Genomic DNA, 19,305 nt, shown 5'->3' with positions numbered 1-19,305 from the left:
CTTTGCTACCGCGGCGAGGCCCCAGAGCCATGCCAGCCGCAGAGGCTCTTGAGGGAGGCTGTCCGTGCAGGCTGGCCACCGCGCGGGGCGGCTTGCCCTTGCCAGCTCCTTCCCCTCAGCCGGCTGGGCCAGCACCTGAGGAGAACAGGCAAGCACCGAGCGCCCATCGTGCGCCTGCCCCGGTCCGCTGCACCCCGGGGCATCGGGCCCTTCGCGCCGGCGGACAGCCATTTCACGCCGCCTCCCGGCCGCTCCCTTCAGGCTGTAGCGGGCACCTGCCTGGGCGGCGCTCACCGCCCCGTCCCGGCGAGGCCACGCCGGCCGCACGCCTGAGAGAGCGGCCCGCCGGGGGCGCTGCGTTCCGCCCCCGGCCCGCCGATCCCGGTGCCGGTGCGGCCGCCTCCATTTTGCGATCGCCTCAGCGACCCCACGCGCGCGGCGGGGCGGCGCGGGCCGCGCTCGCGACCCCCCTCCCATCCTCCGCGTGAGAGCGCGGGGGCGGGACGGCGCATGCGCGGGGGCGGGGCGCGGGGGCGGGACCGGGTCTCGCGGGTCTCGCGAGAGCGGCCGGGCTATATGAGGGGAGCGGTCGGGCGCGGGGCTTCCTTTAGTGCGCGTCCGCCCACCGTGCCGCATCCCGTCTCGCTGCCCCGCCGCTCTCCCCTGCAGGCCCAGACGATGGAGGACAGCGCCATGGACATGGAGAGCATGGGGCCCCTGCGCCCGCAGACGTTCCTCTTCGGTAACGGACCGCCGCTCCCTTGCCGGCCCCTCTGGGCAGGCCGCGGGGCCCAGCGGGAGGCGGCGGGGCCGGCGTGGGGGGCCGCGGCCTGGTGCCGCGCCTCGGCGGGGCGGGGAGGGCCTCGGGGGGGTGTGCGCGTGTGGGGGGGGACGCGCGGAGGCCGCGGTCGTTACAGCCGCGCGCGGCCCCCACGTGGCGCGCCGCTGGCACGTGGCGGCGGCGCGGCCCGCTTTTGTTCGCCGCGCCCGCCCGCCCGTTTCTATGGGAGGCGGGCGGGCGCGGAGCGGGCGGGCGCGGAGCACATGGCAGCGCGGACGGGAGGCGGAGCACGTGGAGGGGGGCAGCGGGCCGGGGCAGGCTGGGGGGCCGGTGCGGGGTGAGATGGCATCCCCCATCCCCGCGCAGCGCGGAGGAGCCTGGAGGCGGATGGTGTTGCAGGGGATGGGCTTGAGAGGCGCAGGCGAGGAGCTGCGCGTAGGCCGCGGGCTCGGCCGGGGCTTTCCCCGCCCCACGTGTTTCTCCGGCGTGCCCGCGGTGCCGTGGTTTCTTTTGCGCAAATTTGTAAATTGCCGATACCGGCGTCTAAATTACAGAGCGCGTTTATGATTTAACGGTCTTTTCGCAGGCTGCGAGCTTAAAGCAGATAAGGAGTACCAGTTCAAAGTAGATGATGAAGAAAACGAGCATCAGTTGTCTCTGAGAACGGCAAGTATTGTTTCGTTTTTATTTCTTAAGTAGTGCTGTGCGATACTGTGAGAAGTGTTTTTTAACATGTACTCTTATTTCCGTAACCTTGGGTTTTTTTCTTAGATGGTAAGTGCTTTTATGTGAATCTATTAAATAATAAGCTCTTATTGGCAGTGGGGCATACCACGTCTGTGCGTGTATTTGCTGTATTGGAAAAAAAAGCCAACAGTTTAAAATAACTACTGATGCAGCAAGCAATTTACAGCAAGCAGTACAAATCTGGAAAAGTTTAAAAATGAATTCACAGTAGGTTAATAGAGGTACACTAAATGGAATTTAAGGCCAGAATATACACACTGATATCTCTAATGCAATAGTTCAGATGCTGCAGGAGCCCGGGGGACGACAGGTTTATAAGAATCATGTATGGGAACTTCATTAGAAATTTTGGTTTGAAAAGCTTTTCTGTATACTCCCCAAACGTAATTCCAGTGCTGATAACTAATTCTAAATGGGGGAGCGGTTATGTTTTGTTTTACTGTTCTTAGTGTTGCCCTTTCCAAGGACGGAGCTGAGAAATGCTCTTTTTCGTTCAGATAATTCATCTAACAGCCTGTTGGCCGAGCAGGATATTCTTAGATGTGTCCTTGGATCTTTATGCTGCCACAGCAAGCAAGGCACAACATTTCAAGGCTTTTGCTCTGGGCTGAAGATGTTACTTTTGGTTAGCAAAAAGATAATATGCCACAACTTCACAGGCAAGGAATTAAAAAGAGTTGTAGCATCTCTCTGTTTTATGGTTTATTACTGTGTTTATTTAAATACAAAGATACCTTGATGACACCTGGAAACACAAGAGTCTTATAATCGTGGATTACTTCGTGCAGCAGAATTGCTTCCTGCGGGAGACTTGCATAGTAACGCTCTCCAAACTTGTTCACAGTGGTACTTGCAACACTTTAAAGTAGGCATTATGGTTTTGTGAATCATATGTCTTCAGTCCTTGCATATGATGAAAATTACAGCCTGGACTTGACAATGACTAATTTGATCTTAATTAGACTTTCTTTTGAGGGAAGAATGTAACAGTAAAGTGCGTATAGGACAAACTCATGCGGATAGTTCTTACAGCTGAATGTTTGTCATGCAGAATGAAGTTAGTCACTGAGTGATACTTGAGTTATACGGCTTTATCCAAAGATCCCATTTTTGGAAAATTACCTATAGCATTTCTTTTGATGCCGTGCACTCTTCAGGGGGAGTAAAGTAGACTGGATGCATACAAATTTTTGGGGTTGTGGGGAAAAAAGTCTAATCTGATAACCTGCCTTTTTAAAGACAAAAAAATGATGCGCAGGTGGAATGGAGGTTGAAATACTAATGTCAATCTGGAAACGTCTAAGAGGCTTGGAAGATCTTAGACGTAGCTACAAACAGAAAATGCCTTGGCAAGCAGAGGAAGGAGCTGATGGAAGATAAAGTGTGAAGGTAGCAAATACCTGGTGACTGATCTGCGCACCTGATAAAAGGCTAGATGTATAAAGATTGACTGACATCTGTCAGCTAAGATGCAGATGTGGCGATGGACTTGGGTATGAGGCACAGAAAGAAGTGGGGAGGCAAAAGGAAAAAAGTGAAAAGGGGAGGATTGGTGCATGTAGAGGTAGAAAGTGGCATGAGGGTTTCTGTAGATGTCTTACAAATGATAGCTGAGAACATACAGAGGGATGATCACTGCTTCATTACCTATTTATTGCCAGTGTGCATTCCTTCAGTGCAGAAATTAAAGCACATGAATGGATACTTTCCAGACACTCAGTAAATAAATGCAGTGCTGCAGGATTGCTTCAGCTGGTGGAAATGACAGCAGTGACTGGGGGTGGAGGGCATGCTCTTAAATTCTTGCCCTGGTGGGTAGTCCCACCAGCTGAATGATTCAGTGTTGTTGCTAACCCATTTGAGAGGTGAGATCAGAGCAGCAATTTCACCTCTTTAAACTTAAGAGTAAGAAAACTTGCTGGGAGGAGTGAATCCTATATCCTGTTCCTCAGTCTTCAGGCTGATACATCTTGTGTGGATCGTTATAGCCTGCCTAAAACCTGGCTCTTGGAAAGTGGAAATTTGAGTTATATGCCTCTGCCTGAAGTGTTTACACCCACATGTTCCACAGAGGGTGAAAAGCTTTCTCTTCATGGGCATTGGGAAAGGAAACAAGAGTCTTGTTCACTTGTCTTGAGAATAATTGTAGTACTCAAGCAGATTCTTGGGTTTTCACATCTCTTGCATGGTAATCCTGACTCAGATGCCAGAGGTTCAGAGAACTGGAATTTCAGGCCTGTCCCATGTCTGTCACTCGTTTGCTTCCCTGCAGCGATGATTTTTGAATCTTCAGAAAGTGCCAGACTTGTACTCAGTGTAAGGAATCCAGGCATTTCAAGGAATCCAGTATTTGAAAATTGAGTTTTGAAATGCTCTAGGGCAGCAACTCTCAGTTAATTGGTGAATTAATGCAGAAGGCATATACATAAATTGACAGTACTGAACTGGGCAGTTGTTAAGACTTCTCATTGAATATCAAGTAAGCAAAAAGTTTGTAGTGTGGTAAAGTGAAACAATCGGCACATGAAACATGGCAGGAAGGAGAAGGATAAAGGCTGTGATTCTGTAGTAGTGATGGCAGTTGTTTCCCTTCCTTAGGCACGCGCTTGTACTTCTTCCGTTGGGCCAGCTTCGCTGCTGACCGGACTTGTCACTGGCCCGTTTAAATGCAATAATCCAGTAGCGAAAGGTCTGCTTTTCACTCTCATCAAAACACATGCCTTGAGTTGCACCTTGGAAGTGCCAGTGTTATAGGGAAACCAGGATACTGGCTTGGGGAGGAGTGCAGCTTGAATCGTTAGCAGTCAGAAATGCAAACTTCAGTTTTAAGCGCTACGAAACAGCGAATGGAGTTTAAAAAGACCTCTGAATATTTTTGGAAGGTGCTTAGAATGTGCACTGCTCTTCACAGGTTACTTTAGGGGCTGGAGCCAAAGACGAATTACACGTTGTAGAAGCAGAAGCATTGGACTATGAAGGCAACCCTATTAAAGTAGTACTGGCATCTCTGAAAATGTCAGTGCAGCCTACGGTAAGTACAGGAACTTGGAAAACTACTATAAATTGGTCACAGGTGGGAAAGACAAGTTGGAAAGGGTTTTGGTTGACTGAATTCTAGTGCAACTGCATAGTGGTGGGTGGGTTCAGACAAGTGCCAGTTTTGGCATTTGTAAGCAAATACAAGCTAAATATGAATGTATTTTTTTTGCCTAGTGGATTTACTCTCGTCATCTGGAGATGATAGGCTTGTTCAAATTATGCTTTTTTTTTTAAAGAAGTGGTAGTAATTATGCATATCATCTCTACATAGACAAATGGGTGTTCGCAAGCAGATGCAATCTGTAGCACGTGTTGCTTGCTTTGAGCCTGGGATGAGGAAAATCTAGTTTTTCTGCAGGTCCGAAGCTCTTAAGAGATTTTAAAGGTGACTGCTACCCTTTCTTGATTAAAGGGCACCCTAGTTGTCATTCCTGCCATCCGGAATGTAATTTGAATCGGTGTTGTACAAGTGGAATTGCACAGTGCTGGGGGCAGGTGTGATGGATAATGTTCAAACAGATTTGTGGATTGGTCTGGCTTTGAAAATTGTGTTTTAATTACGATAAGCAATGAGAGTGTAGTAAACCCTGTAGTGGCTTTTTGACCGTGATTTGACTCTTAAACAGTTCTGGAATATTCTATCGGATGGAAATGTGGAGTAACTGTGTTAGCTTTGGAGTCTACAGATGTTAGTGCTCTTGGTTTCGTTTGAATGGGTTGTCTGCTAAGCACACTTTGCCTTTAAAATTTGAATAAATAACAATCCTCTTTTCCTTAGGTTTCATTAGGTGGCTTCGAGATCACACCGCCGGTGGTCTTGAGGTTGAAATGTGGTTCAGGGCCTGTTTACGTCAGCGGTCAACATCTCGTAGGTATGTGTTACTCTGGTTACTAACCTGTGATCTTGCTACCTGTCAGCACCAACAGAACTGGAGTGATGTATCCAGTATCTCAAGCAGTATTTCCTCTAATGCTGACCCTCTGAATCTTGAATTCGCTGTCCTTGGAGGTGTGAGGTGACCGTAGGTCAAAAGAGTTCAGAGAAGTGCTTGCGTACCTTTTCTTGCCTCTTGGTTTGTATGGGTAAGGGGAGTTTGTCATCCTTGCAATTTGAGTTCTCGCTTCTGTCTTTAAAAATGGGTGTTAGGTTCCTGGTGTTAGTGTCTCACCGCGTATCAGTTGAGAGTGAGAAGACTGCCCAGGAAACAGTTTTGAGTTTGCACCAAAATCTGAGCCACAACTAGTCTTCTCCTTTGTGGAATTGTCTTTTGAGGCTGATCTTTCTCCCTGGAAGTTCTCTTAAGTGTGTCTCCTTGATGTTATTCTTGACTTTCTATGGCTTCTTTTCTGTGAGCAGTGTTACAGGCAGCGTATGGGTGATTATTCACTCATTTTGGGTTTCAGTGTCGTACAGTCAACTCAAAAAGTTTCTGATCTCAGTGGTTAGATTGCTAGTAGGAAGCTTCCTCCTATCATTTCAGCACCTCAGTAAGACTTTACCTATTTAGTTGTGGGTTTCTTACTAGCAGTCTTGTTTTAAGTATTGTTAAACGAGACGGATTTTTTTACACGTTGCCATCATTTTATCAGCATTAGAGGAAGAACCAGAATCAGACGATGAGGAAGACGATGCAAAAATTGTGAACACTTCAACAAAGAGACCAGCGAGTGGAGGAGGAGCTAAAACACCACAGGTATATAAAACACCAGCAGGCAGCTTGCCTGCTGAATTTTCTTTGCTGTTAACGCCGCCTCTAGGAGTAAGCAGTTAGGTGGCTTGTGGTGATTTACTTGATACGTAGTTGCTTGACATCTGTGGGGAAGGATTGTTTTGTACTTGGGTCTTGACAAGTACTAAATTACGGAAGTGTAGTTAAGTACAAATAGCTTCCAAAGCTTTGCTGGAGGGGCGAATATAAAGGCTGCTTTTAGGTGGAAGTTTTGTCCACTGCAGTAACTGGGTGCGTGCAGATTCTAGTATTAATCATCGGCGTACTGCGAGAGTTTAAATGCTGTTAAAACTGTAGTGTGGAAGGAAAGGTTTGTATGCTCAGAGCGGAGCGTAAATTTGTCAATAGCTTCTGACTTGTCAGCTGTAACTTGTTGATTTTAGCTAAATTAAAGAAAGATAGTCTTGTCATTATGCCACAATTTGTTTTGGACAAAGTTGGTGTATATTAAGACAAAATGGTATTGGCGCTTAACATACTTGATCTTTTTTTAAGAAAAAAGCAAAATTATCAGAAGATGACGAGGATGATGATGAAGATGAGGATGATGATGATGAGTATGTACTCTTGTTTTGATAATGTGTTTTGAAATACAGGGTAAACTTCCAGAATATGAATTGTGTGACATAACTGGATGTTAAGTAAACGAGCTACTTTATCTTGGCTACAAAAAGGCAGAATTACCTCATTTATCTCTGTGCTAATCTGTCAGTCTAAATTAGTGTTATTCAGATATGTCATACTGGGTTATAAGACTTGGTTTTGTGTTATTCATTAACTTAGAATAAAAGCATAATTTCTTTCTTAGTAGTGGAAGTCTTAAGATAGTGGAAGTCTTAAGATACGTGCGTTGAGTATTAAAGCAGAAGGCAGCGCCTTTAATCGCTTTAACTTTAGTTTAGTAAGTAGAGTATTTGACCTAACACCCTGCCATGTGTTAAAACAAGGTATAAGGTAGACTTGGGAAGGTGACTTGCTTCCTTCATGAATAAAACATTTTATTGCGGGGAGAAGACTAATTCCTAGTGTGGTTAAAGCTACAGGTATGAATCTTGAGTTACATTGGCTACCTTTCTAATTGTAGGGATGAGGATGACTTAGAGGATGATGAGGAAGAAATGAAAACACCAATGAAGAAAGTAAGTGGTATATACACACACACATTGTGACGCTCTTCGCCCATGAAGGATTAAACAGCCTGTTTAATGAACTTGAAAGGAAGTGAGTGATGACACCAGCTGGACTTAATGTATGCAGCTGAGTTTATTCAAATGGGGAGCAAGTGCTAGCACCTCTTAACTTACAAATAGGTATTATAATTAACTGTCCTAATTTTGAGGCATCTTTGGGGATTCATATGAAGACCCCTAAAACAGAAGCAGGGGGAAGCTGTGTTTGCATCAGTGAGGTAGCTGCTTAGGTGTCAACCTTGGATTTATCGTAATGCAGAAGCTAATTGAAGCGTCGTCTTTGTGCAGTATTCTGTTCTATAATAGACTAGATAGCAATACAAGGGATGACGGTAGTTGGGCCGATAGTCGCTTAAATCAATGAGTTAAAGCGCAGCTGTTTGGAATGTGTGAACAGGATCCTTTTGATTTAGCTTAGTCTGTATAAAGAAATGATAATGAGACAGTAAGAGTGCTGAGGTGTGGATGTGCATCCAGTCCACGTTGCAGAGGGGTGGCTGTGTTCTCAACAGCGTGCATATGCGCGTGTGCGGTTGTAAGACTGGTGTGATTTGGTGTAGGGTACAGCAAGCAAAATCCCGCTCAAAGATGCGAGTTGTCGGTCCTGTGCGCTGTAAAAAAGGCCACTTTAGCAACCTAACTTGGAGTAAAAGGAGGGTCTAAATGTGTGAGCCCGCTGGAAAAGGTTCACTTCAGGCAGCCCAGTGCTCGAATGTGAAATCACATCAGCCCTTGAGTGCCGTCTGGTGGTAAAATAAGCTAAGACAGCTTGGCAACTGCAGAGGTAGAAGGTAGTAATCTTTTTGAACACGAGTAGTTTGGCTTGAATTTAAATCTGCATAGTTGCTGTTTAGAAACAAACACTTAATGTTTTACTTCACTATATGCTGCTCTGTCCTAATGAATTTCTATAGGTGGTAGTGCGCAATAGTTTAAGGCCTGGTGAAGACATCTGAACTGCAGATTTCCTGCTATCTAATTAAATCTAGCGTGGTTGAACGAAGTGGTCCCGTGATCTATACATAGATATATAAAAATCCAGTTCTTAAATGTGCATGTGGCATTGCCCACACTCATCCCAGATAATATTTCTGTATGAAATGCCAAACAAGAGGTTGTGTTACAAAAAACAAGTAGCACCAAGTCAGATCTTGGAATTGCAGTGCCATCTAGAATTAGTCTTATGCAATATCTGCCCCCAGAAGTCTGTACGGTAATACATATGGAAAGAGGTAATATGTAAGGAGAAGATAGTGGTGGTTCCACGTAGTTGTAAGGCATCATAACAAAACTTGGTTATGTTTTGTGCTGCACCAACATTTGTGAGTTCCTGTAGTGTAATTCTTTTTTCTTAAATAATGGACGTTGTTCATGTTGCATGGGCAGTGAGATTGCTTTTTTTTTTTTTGCAGGTTAAATAGAATGTATTTGTCAGTAAGTCTTGAGTATTATGTTAATGAGCTTAACATTTACTAGCCGTTTTTCATTGCAAATGAACTTAAATGTTTTCTTTTCAGCCTGTTCCTGTTTCAGGAAAAAATATGCAGAAAGCAAAGCAAAATGGAAAAGACTCTAAGCCGTCCACACCAGCATCTAAATCAAAAGTGAGTAAAACAAATGCCTATTCTAGGGTGGAAAGTAGTTTCTTTGCCTAACAGTAACTTTCAATAGCGTACTAACCATTAAGTTAGGTTTTTGAATCTTTATATGAAGCATGCTGGTGATACTGTTCGTTGCTTTGTGCTCTTCTGTGAAATGCTTTAGAGATCAATACGTAACTACAACAGCCGAGAGTCAAAGTCAGACATGCTGTTCCTTGGGAGTATTGATGATCCCATGGTTTAAAATACAAGTCTATTTCTTTGCGTAGCTTCTTATACAAGAGGACAAGTGCCAGCTGTGTTGCGGCTGCTGCTGTTAAGGAAGTCTCACTTAACTGATCCATTTGAGAACAGACAGTTTTCTTGTTCATTTGTGTTCTAGTTGTCAGGCTTCCTTATGCAGCTTTTCCTTGCTGCGTGCGTTGAACACGCATGCCGGGAAGGCTGATACGCAAATAAGTGCGGTCTGGATGGCAGGATAGCATCTGAAAAGCAGTACGGAGGTGTGCCTTTTAAAGCATGACCTAATCTGGCTGCGGTTGTGGAGTAAACTCTAGAACACTGAATGTTGGGGTTATTTTCACTTCCATTTCTGTTGGGAGAAGGAGCTGTGCCCGGAAGCAGAGGATATTAGCTACGCTAACTATAGTAACTCCAAACTTAAATGTTCTTCTCCTTCTCTATGAGGAATGTGTTAGAAGCACAAATTTAACTTCTGTGACTTTTTGGAAACTATCTGAAGTATCTATGTGACAGCTGGTTCCTTTATTCTGTATAAATTCTACAGTAGGTTTTAACAAGTTTTTAGAAAACTTGATACTATATACTAAGCAGCTTTATGTATGTGCAAGTTTTTAATGAAACGAATACTTTTCAGACTCCAGATTCCAAGAAGGATAAATCCCTAACTCCCAAAACACCAAAAGTCCCTCTGTCGGTAGAGGAGATAAAAGCAAAAATGCAAGCGTCCATAGATAAGGTGAGTTTTTGGAATTTTAAGAAATGGGTACGTGTCAATGATTGCTGTGCTATTACCAGAGCATGTTGATATTGAAGCTCAGAGAAATGGAAACTCATTTGGGCCAAAAAGAAGCCTCTGTACTCATGAGAAGCAAAACCACCTACTTTGTTTTTGTGTTCCTCCGGTAGTGGTTAGTAGTAATTTGGGATTTCTTAGTGAACTGTCTCAGTTAAAATTAAAAAAAAAAAAAAAAAAAAAAAAACAAACAAAAAAAACCAAACAAACAAAAAAACCAACAAAAAAACCCCAAACAAAACCCAAGCAACAAACCTTAAGTGACATTTATCCTAAAGTTGTTTTAACTAGTGTACACATTTTATTTTAGACAATTAGAGTGAAGCAGAGTTCTTCACGTGCTTGGAATTGCTTGGTATTAGAGCAGAATCCAGCTTTGGTACCCAGATGGCTTGTAAGGCTTTGTAACTTCCAGAAGGGGGAGATAGCTGCCTGTGATATGCATTAACGCATCAGCGAAGACCTGGAGGTGTTTGCTTTCTGAAATGGAGATCTGGGGTTAATTGAGTCTCCCTGCAATGGATGTTTCATCTTTCGAAGGTCACAGAGCAGTCACTTGGCTTTTGGTTGCTATCAGCTTTGACTAACAATCCATGGTTATGCATATGAGTATTATTCTTTGCTGGTATTTAAATATAAAAAAGAAAACGGTGTTTCAGTTCTAGGCTGGATGGGTAAAAATGTAGCTGATAATAGCAATTCTTTACCCTTTAGCCAGGTTTGGAAACCTGTGTGCTAGCCGGGGTGCTTCAGTGCACACCTGTGCTGTGGAATAGGTGGTGGTGACGACCTGACATCGAGGTGATGCCGGTTCTGGTTTTACTTCACTGTCTCTCCAGAGTGTGCCTGTACATCATTTGTGACTGAACCAGATTCTTTATTGGAGAGTTGTTTTTGGCTAAAGCCTACACTGATGTAGATGTTATGAAGAATTCTAGGGTTTTTTTAGTTTGATCTGAGATGGTAAACTTTCCCTCTTATGCTGGCCATCAAGTCATCTAAAGAATTAGAATTATCTTCTACTTAGATTCTTGATGTTTCGAGGCAGTTTTGTCCCAGGAATGCAAAGTAAGAAAAAGTGTTTCGATACAGAGTGGATGCAGAGTGAGCAATGACAGGTTGTGATCAGGATCAAAATGCGTATCCCTAAATGGTGAACTTGACAGCGACGGATGGTATCGTTCTACTAGGTCAGATTAACCTCTTGGATCCGGTGGGTGCTCGGTGGTTTTTTGCATGACTCAGAGGAGCCACAATCAGTGGTGTTGCTGCAGTGTCAGCAGAAGTGGCCGAGCCGCTCGCGGACAGATGTCCCTATGGAGGGAAGCATGCAGACCAGGTTAACTGGCAAGCAGCCTTAGCATATACTTTCTGTTGCTGAAGAGTTTTTACTGCAAAATGCTGTCTGAGCACAATTGTGTGGAAGCAATAGCAGGCACCTTAATTCAGTGTTTGCCAAGGTGGTGCTAGACCGTACCCGAGTAAGGCAAAAGGTTTGTGAGTTGCCATATACAGTAGTACTCCTAGCTGACAGCCAGCAAGTTACTGTGGTGTCGGAAAGTGGAACCGCTGTATTGTGTAGTAAGTAGGTGTCAGCGAGCCAACAGAAAAGCATCTCTGCCTCACAGAATCGAGGGGTAAGACATTGTCCAAATCCCAGCTTTTTGGTTGCAGTTCTGCAGTTTCAGATATTCCTAATGTAGCTTTGTTTCCTTTGAACATGAAATTGCTGTCTTCTGCGATGTGCCCAGTAGCAGCTAAGTGTACCGTCATAATTGGCAAGGTAGATTTCAGCTGATGTACCTGAAAAACGAGAAGAATATTACTCACGAGGCATGTGAAAGTAAATCAATGTCTCTTTAAAATAGCGTGCTGTATTATTTTGCCTGGAGATAGAAGACATGAAGATAAACCTAGATCCATGAATTGCTCAATCTGCTTTGTATCTTTGAGTACGTATCAAATACAATTCCAGAGATACAAGCAAACATCTCTAGAACAGCTCGTTAAATTCCTAGATCTGGTGTACTAGAATGAGTTTTAAAGGGTAGGTGGGAGATCAGGTTGGTTTTTTCGCTTTAAAAAGATGAAGTCAAAAAACCTACCTACAAAGGTAACGTCTCAAGCTGCACGCTGTAGTAAGAATCCGTAAACGTGGAATTAGTTTCAGTTTATCTGAATAGCCTGCCCATGTTGAGTACAAACAAGGTTATCTTACGTGCTGAGCGCTTGCGGTTATCTTTTTGAGCATGAGCAGATATGCTTGTACAGCCATTTCGGTGTGGAGGCACTTCTGGAAGAAATACCTGGGTACTGTAGAGAAGCAAATTTTTAAAAATGGTTTAAAAGCAGATTGGTTTGGGATGTTGCAAGGTAAGTTCAGTAAATCTCCATGTGTGTTGCAAAGGGTTTAAGTTTAATAAGTAATTTATTGGAGTCATTAAATGACCTGCTTGCTTTTTTCAAAATAGGGTTCTTCCCTTCCTAAGCTGGAACCCAAATTTGCCAACTATGTTAAGAATTGCTTCAGGACGGAGGACCAGAAGGTAACTGAATTTATTGGAACTTGATAAGGTCCAAAAACTTTTATAACCTGACTTAGGGATTCTTTTCCACTTCTTAATCTTTACAAGCTTTGGACTGTTTCAAAGGGTTACAAACCACGAACAATACTTCAAATTAAATAAATGGGAACGGTTTTAAGGGTTTAGTTGGCTAAGATGGGAAAGCTAATATTTTATTACATTTTTCCAGCTTTTATATGGTTGGTAAATTATCTCTTGCTTACTAAACCCACAGAATTTTCCTTTTGGCACCATATTGGCTAAGGAAATGAGCTGTGGTTTTCCTTGCTGCTGAATTTGGCCACCTAGGCCAGTCTGCTGTTCAGCCTTTTGTTGGGGAGGGTGTCTGGGAGGGGGAACTGTTTTGCGATTGAGATTATGGCTTTCATGCTACATTTTCTCCCAAAGTCAACTGAACTCTTACAAGAGGGCAAGCCAAAAGGTGGTATCAGGAAGCGAGTTTCTGAGTTAGTTATTACTCGACGTATACTAGGCTAAAATGCGTCTTAGATTTCCCTATCAAAATTCCTCTAAGTTAGAACTTTCTTCCAGTGACAGAATTCCTTACGCTTTCCTGCTTCCTTCAGCGGTTCAGAGTAAACTTGTCTGATAGACAAATTGATAGGTTCTTGAAAGAATGTTTAAAAGCAGTTAGCCTCAGCTACTGGAGTTGGTCTGACATTAGCCAGGGTAGGCAGAGTTCAGCCAATATTTGCCTAGCTGGTCCACACCCATCCTCTCGCTTACCTTCACTGAATTCTTACTCTTGTGACTTACAGCGAATAAGTCTTCTAGCAGAAAGGACCTAAATGTCTTGCTTTCGACTTGATTTTCTCGGAAAGAAATGCATTTATTTTTTTTTTTTGGTTGTAATTTAATGTCAATATTTTGTGGAGTAAGTGGAGATAGTAAACTGAAAATAATTAGAAAAATGGATCGCAATTTCTAACTTTTTGTGTACACTTCCAGGTCATTCAAGCTCTCTGGCAGTGGAGACAGACTCTGTAAGAAAAGAAAACAGTTTAAGCAGTTCATTAAAATCTGCAGTCTTACTTCTGTAACCATTATTTGGCTGTCCTTTTTACAAATGCTGAAAGAGCTTTCCCTACCATGTCTGATAAATGTCATCCAGATTACTTTGCCAAGAATGTGTTGTCCAAAATGCCTGTTTAGTTTTTAAAGACAGGACTCCACCCTCAGCTTCATTTTAAGTATGTATGGAATGTTTTGATAAGGCATGGTGGTGGTGGTGGTGGTCAGACAAATGGAAATGGTGGGGAGACTAAATGTACGTGGAAAAAAAAATAAAATTTAGTATTTTAATAAAGTACTATCGTTTCTTTTTTTTCATGGGGTTGGGGGGTAGTCTGCATACTGAAGCCGGAAGATAACAGGGCTTTAAAGTTCTCATAGGAACGACTGCTGAGTATTTTAGCTGCTCCTCTCTACCAGGTACACATCAGATAGTCTCATTTATGTTGTCAGCTTTAGTCCAGTTCCATGAGCGTTACAGCTACGGGGCAGATGAGTGGTGAGAAGACTTAAGTGGTAAGCGGGGCTTTAGTCTTGTCTGGAAGTGACCACTAATGATATAATTGCCTAAAACAGCCTTTCCTGCATCTCGATTTCTGACCTGCTTCACTGCTCTTTGGTTTATGGTTTCTCTCTTCACAACTGAGTTTGTAGGGCTTGTGACTCCGCTTGTAAAATGTAATACTTTTGATTTGGGAATTGCTGGCTGTGCTGTTGCTTCTGAGGGGCTGCAGTCTCTGAGGTTGTCTCGCGTAATGACTCCCGTGAGGGTTTTGTGGAGAAGAGAATTTGCTTGAACGCCTGAAGGGTGTGCCTGGAGAGTTTACAGAGGGAGATCGATGCCAGCGGATACATTCCTGGGAATGATGAGGAGCTAATCTCCAGCAAATCCCAAAAGCTCAGACAAGCAGGTAGTCCTTAGCACAGTTCCCTGGGTCTTTTCTGGTTGTCGGGTATTGATGATACTAAGGGGCTGAGTTAAAATAACTTTTTTGGACCACTGTTAGTTGTCATACGAAGTAGAAATGGCCAGGTGTAAGGGCTCTTTCAGGTGGAGGGGAAGGAAAAGGTGGATATCACGCCTGGCACTGAACTCTTCCGCAAAGCTCTTGTCTCAATGCTGTTATCGCTTCAAATGCTTGAATGCTGTATCTCTGTGTAGTCACTGCAGTAATGGTATGAAGACAGAAAGGATGCTTAAAACATTTAAGCGGTTGTATGGTAACTATTAAACTGATTTAATCCTTGCTGTGCGTGAGAGTTAATGCAACTGGTTTCTGTTTTTCACAGCCGAAAAATCTCACTTTGAGAACAGAAGGGCATTAAAGCAGCCTTTTACCAGGTTGAGGTTTTTTTCCCACTTGGGCAGCTGAGGTCCTACAGCAGTTACCTTCGCAAGACATGGTAAAAAACTTTGCGTTGTGCTAATTGGGCACGGGCTCTCTTAGTTTTTACTGGAGGTTCCTTTTTTCCAAGTTGTTCTAGAAGCAGAATGTATAATTTGGTTTCTAAGACTGTCACAGGAAATATTTTTCAAGGTTTGCTGGTATAAAAACCTTCGTTTCTATAGTGGAGATTCTGGGCACGGTGGAAATCAATACAAAGTCTCCAGAAGCAAATATTTCGTTTTGGAAAAACAAAGCTAAGCAAAGTGCATGGTAGAGAAGCAAAACACAGTGCAAGCCTAGTGTCAAAAATTCATTTAAGCTTGAGCGTAATTGCAGCATGTGAAATGGCAGGGTATAAGGGTTTGAAATGCCTGTTTCGGTGGGGTTATGTCAATAGATGATGTCATGTGCACAAGTGAGAGCAAATTTCCCTGGTGAAATAGAGCTAATGGCACAGACAGGCTTATTTAAGCAAAATTGCCCTCAATTTTGGCTGAAACAAGTGAAAATTGTACAGTAATTTCAGTAAGAAGCTATCCAGCCAATAAAATATTCGGAGTATTAAACGTTTAAGAAAGGCCAGGGTGTTGTCTGCCGATAGGTCACGGAGGGAAGCGGGTCTGCGGGGCGCAGCCGTGCTGGGCAGAAGGGTGGCAGGGGGAAGACGGAGCCTACGTGGGCAGTTCTGAAGGAAAACGTATTCCTGTGCGTAGGTATAACGTTAAGTCAAACGCGTCAGGCTGCCGTTAAGCGTGGCGAGGCGTCTGCGTCGTGGCATAAAAATGATAACTTGGTTAGCTTCCTCTCTGTTTTCTGCTGGTTTGCAGCTCTGGCTGTGAGCAGGGGTCAGTGTGGCTGTCCCCTGCCCCGCTCCCGGCTGCGTGGCGCTCTGCCCCATCCCTCCCAGCACCAGAGCTCGCCCGCTCCTGCTCCGGACGCTCCGCTCCTGTTGGGACTGGCCAGCCGATGGTTCCATGGGGCTGCTGGGCTGTGCAGCCGTGTCCTCTGGGACGTTCACATGCAGCTGTCAGTTCTTCACCGCGAGTTCTTTGAGCCGCTGCCTCAAAGGTTGAATTAAAAAAAATCTTAGTTTAAGCTCAGATGTGAAAATACCTGTTGAAGAGAAGATCCCAAATACCAGATGTGGGCTATTGAGATACTGTTCTTGACTTTGTGCAGAGATTAAACGTGTTTTCGACCATGATAATAATGACACGATTGCACCAAAGTCTGATGTTTGATAGCTGTGTTGAGGGTTGTGTGATCCTGGTCCTTGAGGATGGCTTATTGAAGAACACGGAGGTACGTAACCCAAGTGCATTGATGCAAATACAGGCTTCACCATGGGGAAAAAACCCTCCTTCCCTTTACAGAATGATAAAACACTTCTCCAGGTGGCTGTCCTCTCCTTTCTTCAGGAATTTCTGCCCCTCCTGCCTTTCCTGTTGCAGGATCCTTGTGTTCCTTGCTTTTCTCATGCTTCGTTTCTTCCCAAAAGTGTTTCCTTCCTTACAATGAGCAGGTACGGGGTGGTGTTCCCCAGCAGAGGCCATGGGGAAGGCAGGGTGTGCAGCAACACTATCCTCTGTGTGGTGTTGGCTGCGGATCTGGCTGCTCCACGTGGATCTGTTTTGCCTCCCAAGTCTCCGGTGTTTCTGGACGTCTGGTTTCAGAGGAAATGATAATATAAGGATACTGTCCTGCAGTAAAACAGCCTTTTCCAGCTTCAGGAGGTCTTGGTCTGTGTCTTACTCCTTGGGGTGTTCAAGAAAAGCGCTTGTTGGCCACCTTAGGTGTGTCCCAGGGTTCTGCTTGCTCCTGTGAATCAAACTGTCTTGCCAAAATGGTGTCTCAAGCCCAAGCGCGATGGTGGGTACGGGGCTCTGTTCCTTTGCCTGTGCTCGGCAATTGTTCAGCCTTCGGAGAGGAGCGACTGGAGCGTGGCTGGCAGGAGGGTGGGAGGGAGTGTGTGTGGGCTGAGGTAATGGAAAACAGGGCCAGGATGGGTGGTGGTTCTGGGCTTCTTGCCACCCAGACAGTCCCTCAGGGGCTAAGTTCATGCTGGAACACGCTCGCTGTCCTCTCCTCTAGAAATCTTACCCAGATACCCCAAGCTATGTCCTATCTCCTTCCAAAGTGCCATTAATGACAAGCAGCCAAACTCTCCCAACTTCTCCTTCCCTCTTTCCCCGTGGAACAAGCACACAGATCCTTATTCCTCTTGCCGTTTTCCCAAAGGGGTGGTAAAGACTGGATCCTGCTTAGGGAAATGTCATAGAAAAAAGCTGCACGTGAATTGGGTGGTTTGGAGCGAGGCGTCAGATGGAGCGCCTTTCTTCCCTGGCCTTGTCGGCAGGTCCTGGCAAGCAGCGGCGAGCGCAGTTGGTTGCGTTGAGTGAGGTTTGGAGGTTTTGTGATCTGGTATTTATTAAGGGTTGCTTTGTCAGGGAGTCCTGGCTCTCGGAATCTGAACGAGGAGAGCTGGGCTCGTGTGATTGTGGGCGCAGGAGAAGGGGTACAGGACTTCGAGGTGTGTCTGAAAGGGCCTGGCTTGTCCTTCCCCTTGGAGACAGCAGAGGGAATCCCCTACTGTCTGCTTGCTGGTTGGTTTTTATCGGCATTTACACTTTTGGGAGCAATTCTGTGTTGTGTTGGATCATCTCTTCAGTGGCTGTCTTCAGTTGGGTTGTCTTTTGCAAGTGGATTTTAAGCCATACCTTATTTGGACCCAATAAACTAAGGAAATATATTCAACGTTAATTAAGGTGGGATAAGTGTGTGGTGGAGACCGCTGGGCTCTTGTAATTGTATGCGTGCATGGCCTGTGGTCAGGTGCATGGGGATGATGTTCGCTCTGTTCCTTACTTTCTGAAGAAACTTTCTTCTCCCCTTCCACCGCTCCTGCCAGCTGGCCCTGACCGAGCCAGGAGGGCCTTAAAGGGAAAAGGGGAATTTCGTTAGAAGGGTCCTGCGGTCTTACTGAAGAGCCCTTCAATTAATTGCTGGGGCTGTAAGCCTGCCGAGCCCAGTCCAATTCTGTTGGCTTACTTGGTATTTCAGAGGAAATTAGTTCCTCTTGAATGAGGATACACGTTTTCAAAGCTGTTTTCAAATTAAGCCTCAGGTTTTTTTAATTGATTTTTTTCCCCCCCCCCCCCCCCCCATGAGAAATACCTGCAGGGAGAGTTGAAGGCATATGGTAGCTTGTTGAAGTACTTGGCGTTTCACTGCCATAGTCACCTTTATCCGTGCCTGGTTCGTGTAACTTTTCCCCGTTACTCCTTACATTCGTCCCAAAGCTTGTGATTGTGACGCTTGCCCAAGAATGCCCTTGATGAGAGGCTTCTGGTGACACAGATCGCGCTGTGTTGAGGCAGTATATGTTATCGCAGTGTTGCTTTGAGTGTTGCTTCCCGTAATAACCTGCTGCTTTAGCCGTTACCTCTATGTAAAGGAACGTGTGTGGGCACTGAGAACGGCGGACAACTACAGCTAATAGGTAGAGCTTTCAGTTTAGTAGTAAGGCCGCCTCTGGCCTTTAGGACATTCTTCCCTGCCCCTTAACTCTTTCCCATAGTTATAAGCATTTTCCTCAAATTCTTCACATGGAAATAGGTTTTAATGACATGACCCCCCGCATACCTGAGGGCAGTAGCATGGCATGGGATCACCATAGTGAAGGGGGCCCAGCCCTTGCGACCTCCAGAGACCACAGAAGGACAGGGAGATTTGGAGACTTGACTTCTTTTTTTACGGTCTCAAACCAGGAGAGATGCTTCTGCTTGTTCCCTCTGGCTTTATAGTTCTAGATAGTCCCTTCCACCTCATTCCCAGTTCTACATCTTGCCATAACCTTCTCCTTGTGAACTTGGTTCGTCACCGCTCCTTAGGCTTCTGCTCTCTTATACTTCTAATCCTTGTCGGTTCCACTTCTGGTCTGTTCTACCTCCTGCTGTTGGGAACAGCCCTGTCTTTCCCTTGTCAGTCTTGCGCTCTCTAGAGGAAGTTTGAACCCCTTTGCAGATGCGGTGCTCCTGCATGAATCCCGTTATCTCTTCTGTGTTGCCTGGTAAAGCGTCCCCGAGAGCATGTCAGAGGCTGGTGCCCTCATTTCAGTCATGGTGAAGAATGCTGATGGTAGAAGCCCAGCCCTTCTGGGCTCCAAGTGGACGGAGCATTCCCTTGTAGGGCTGTGAG

At 45.0% G+C, this 19,305-nt stretch overlaps 1 protein-coding gene across 1 annotated transcript; it reads left to right on the top strand.

Moving 5' to 3' along the window:
• The first annotated feature begins 546 nt into the window (after window positions 1-546).
• NPM1 (nucleophosmin 1) lies at window positions 547-14,018 on the top strand. Its single transcript, XM_074604088.1, has 11 exons — window positions 547-742; window positions 1,368-1,447; window positions 4,440-4,559; window positions 5,346-5,439; window positions 6,158-6,261; window positions 6,793-6,854; window positions 7,382-7,436; window positions 9,005-9,091; window positions 9,966-10,067; window positions 12,596-12,670; window positions 13,658-14,018. The coding sequence occupies exons 1-11, from the start codon at window positions 577-579 to the stop codon at window positions 13,694-13,696; spliced, it is 984 nt and encodes a 327-aa protein (XP_074460189.1). The 5' UTR covers window positions 547-576; the 3' UTR covers window positions 13,697-14,018.
• The last annotated feature ends 5,287 nt before the right edge of the window (window positions 14,019-19,305 follow it).

The sequence above is a fragment of the Larus michahellis genome, chromosome 11 (genome assembly GCF_964199755.1).
Source record: "Larus michahellis chromosome 11, bLarMic1.1, whole genome shotgun sequence".
Lineage (NCBI taxonomy): Eukaryota > Metazoa > Chordata > Aves > Charadriiformes > Laridae > Larus > Larus michahellis.
This window is presented reverse-complemented; position numbering and strand designations above follow the sequence as displayed.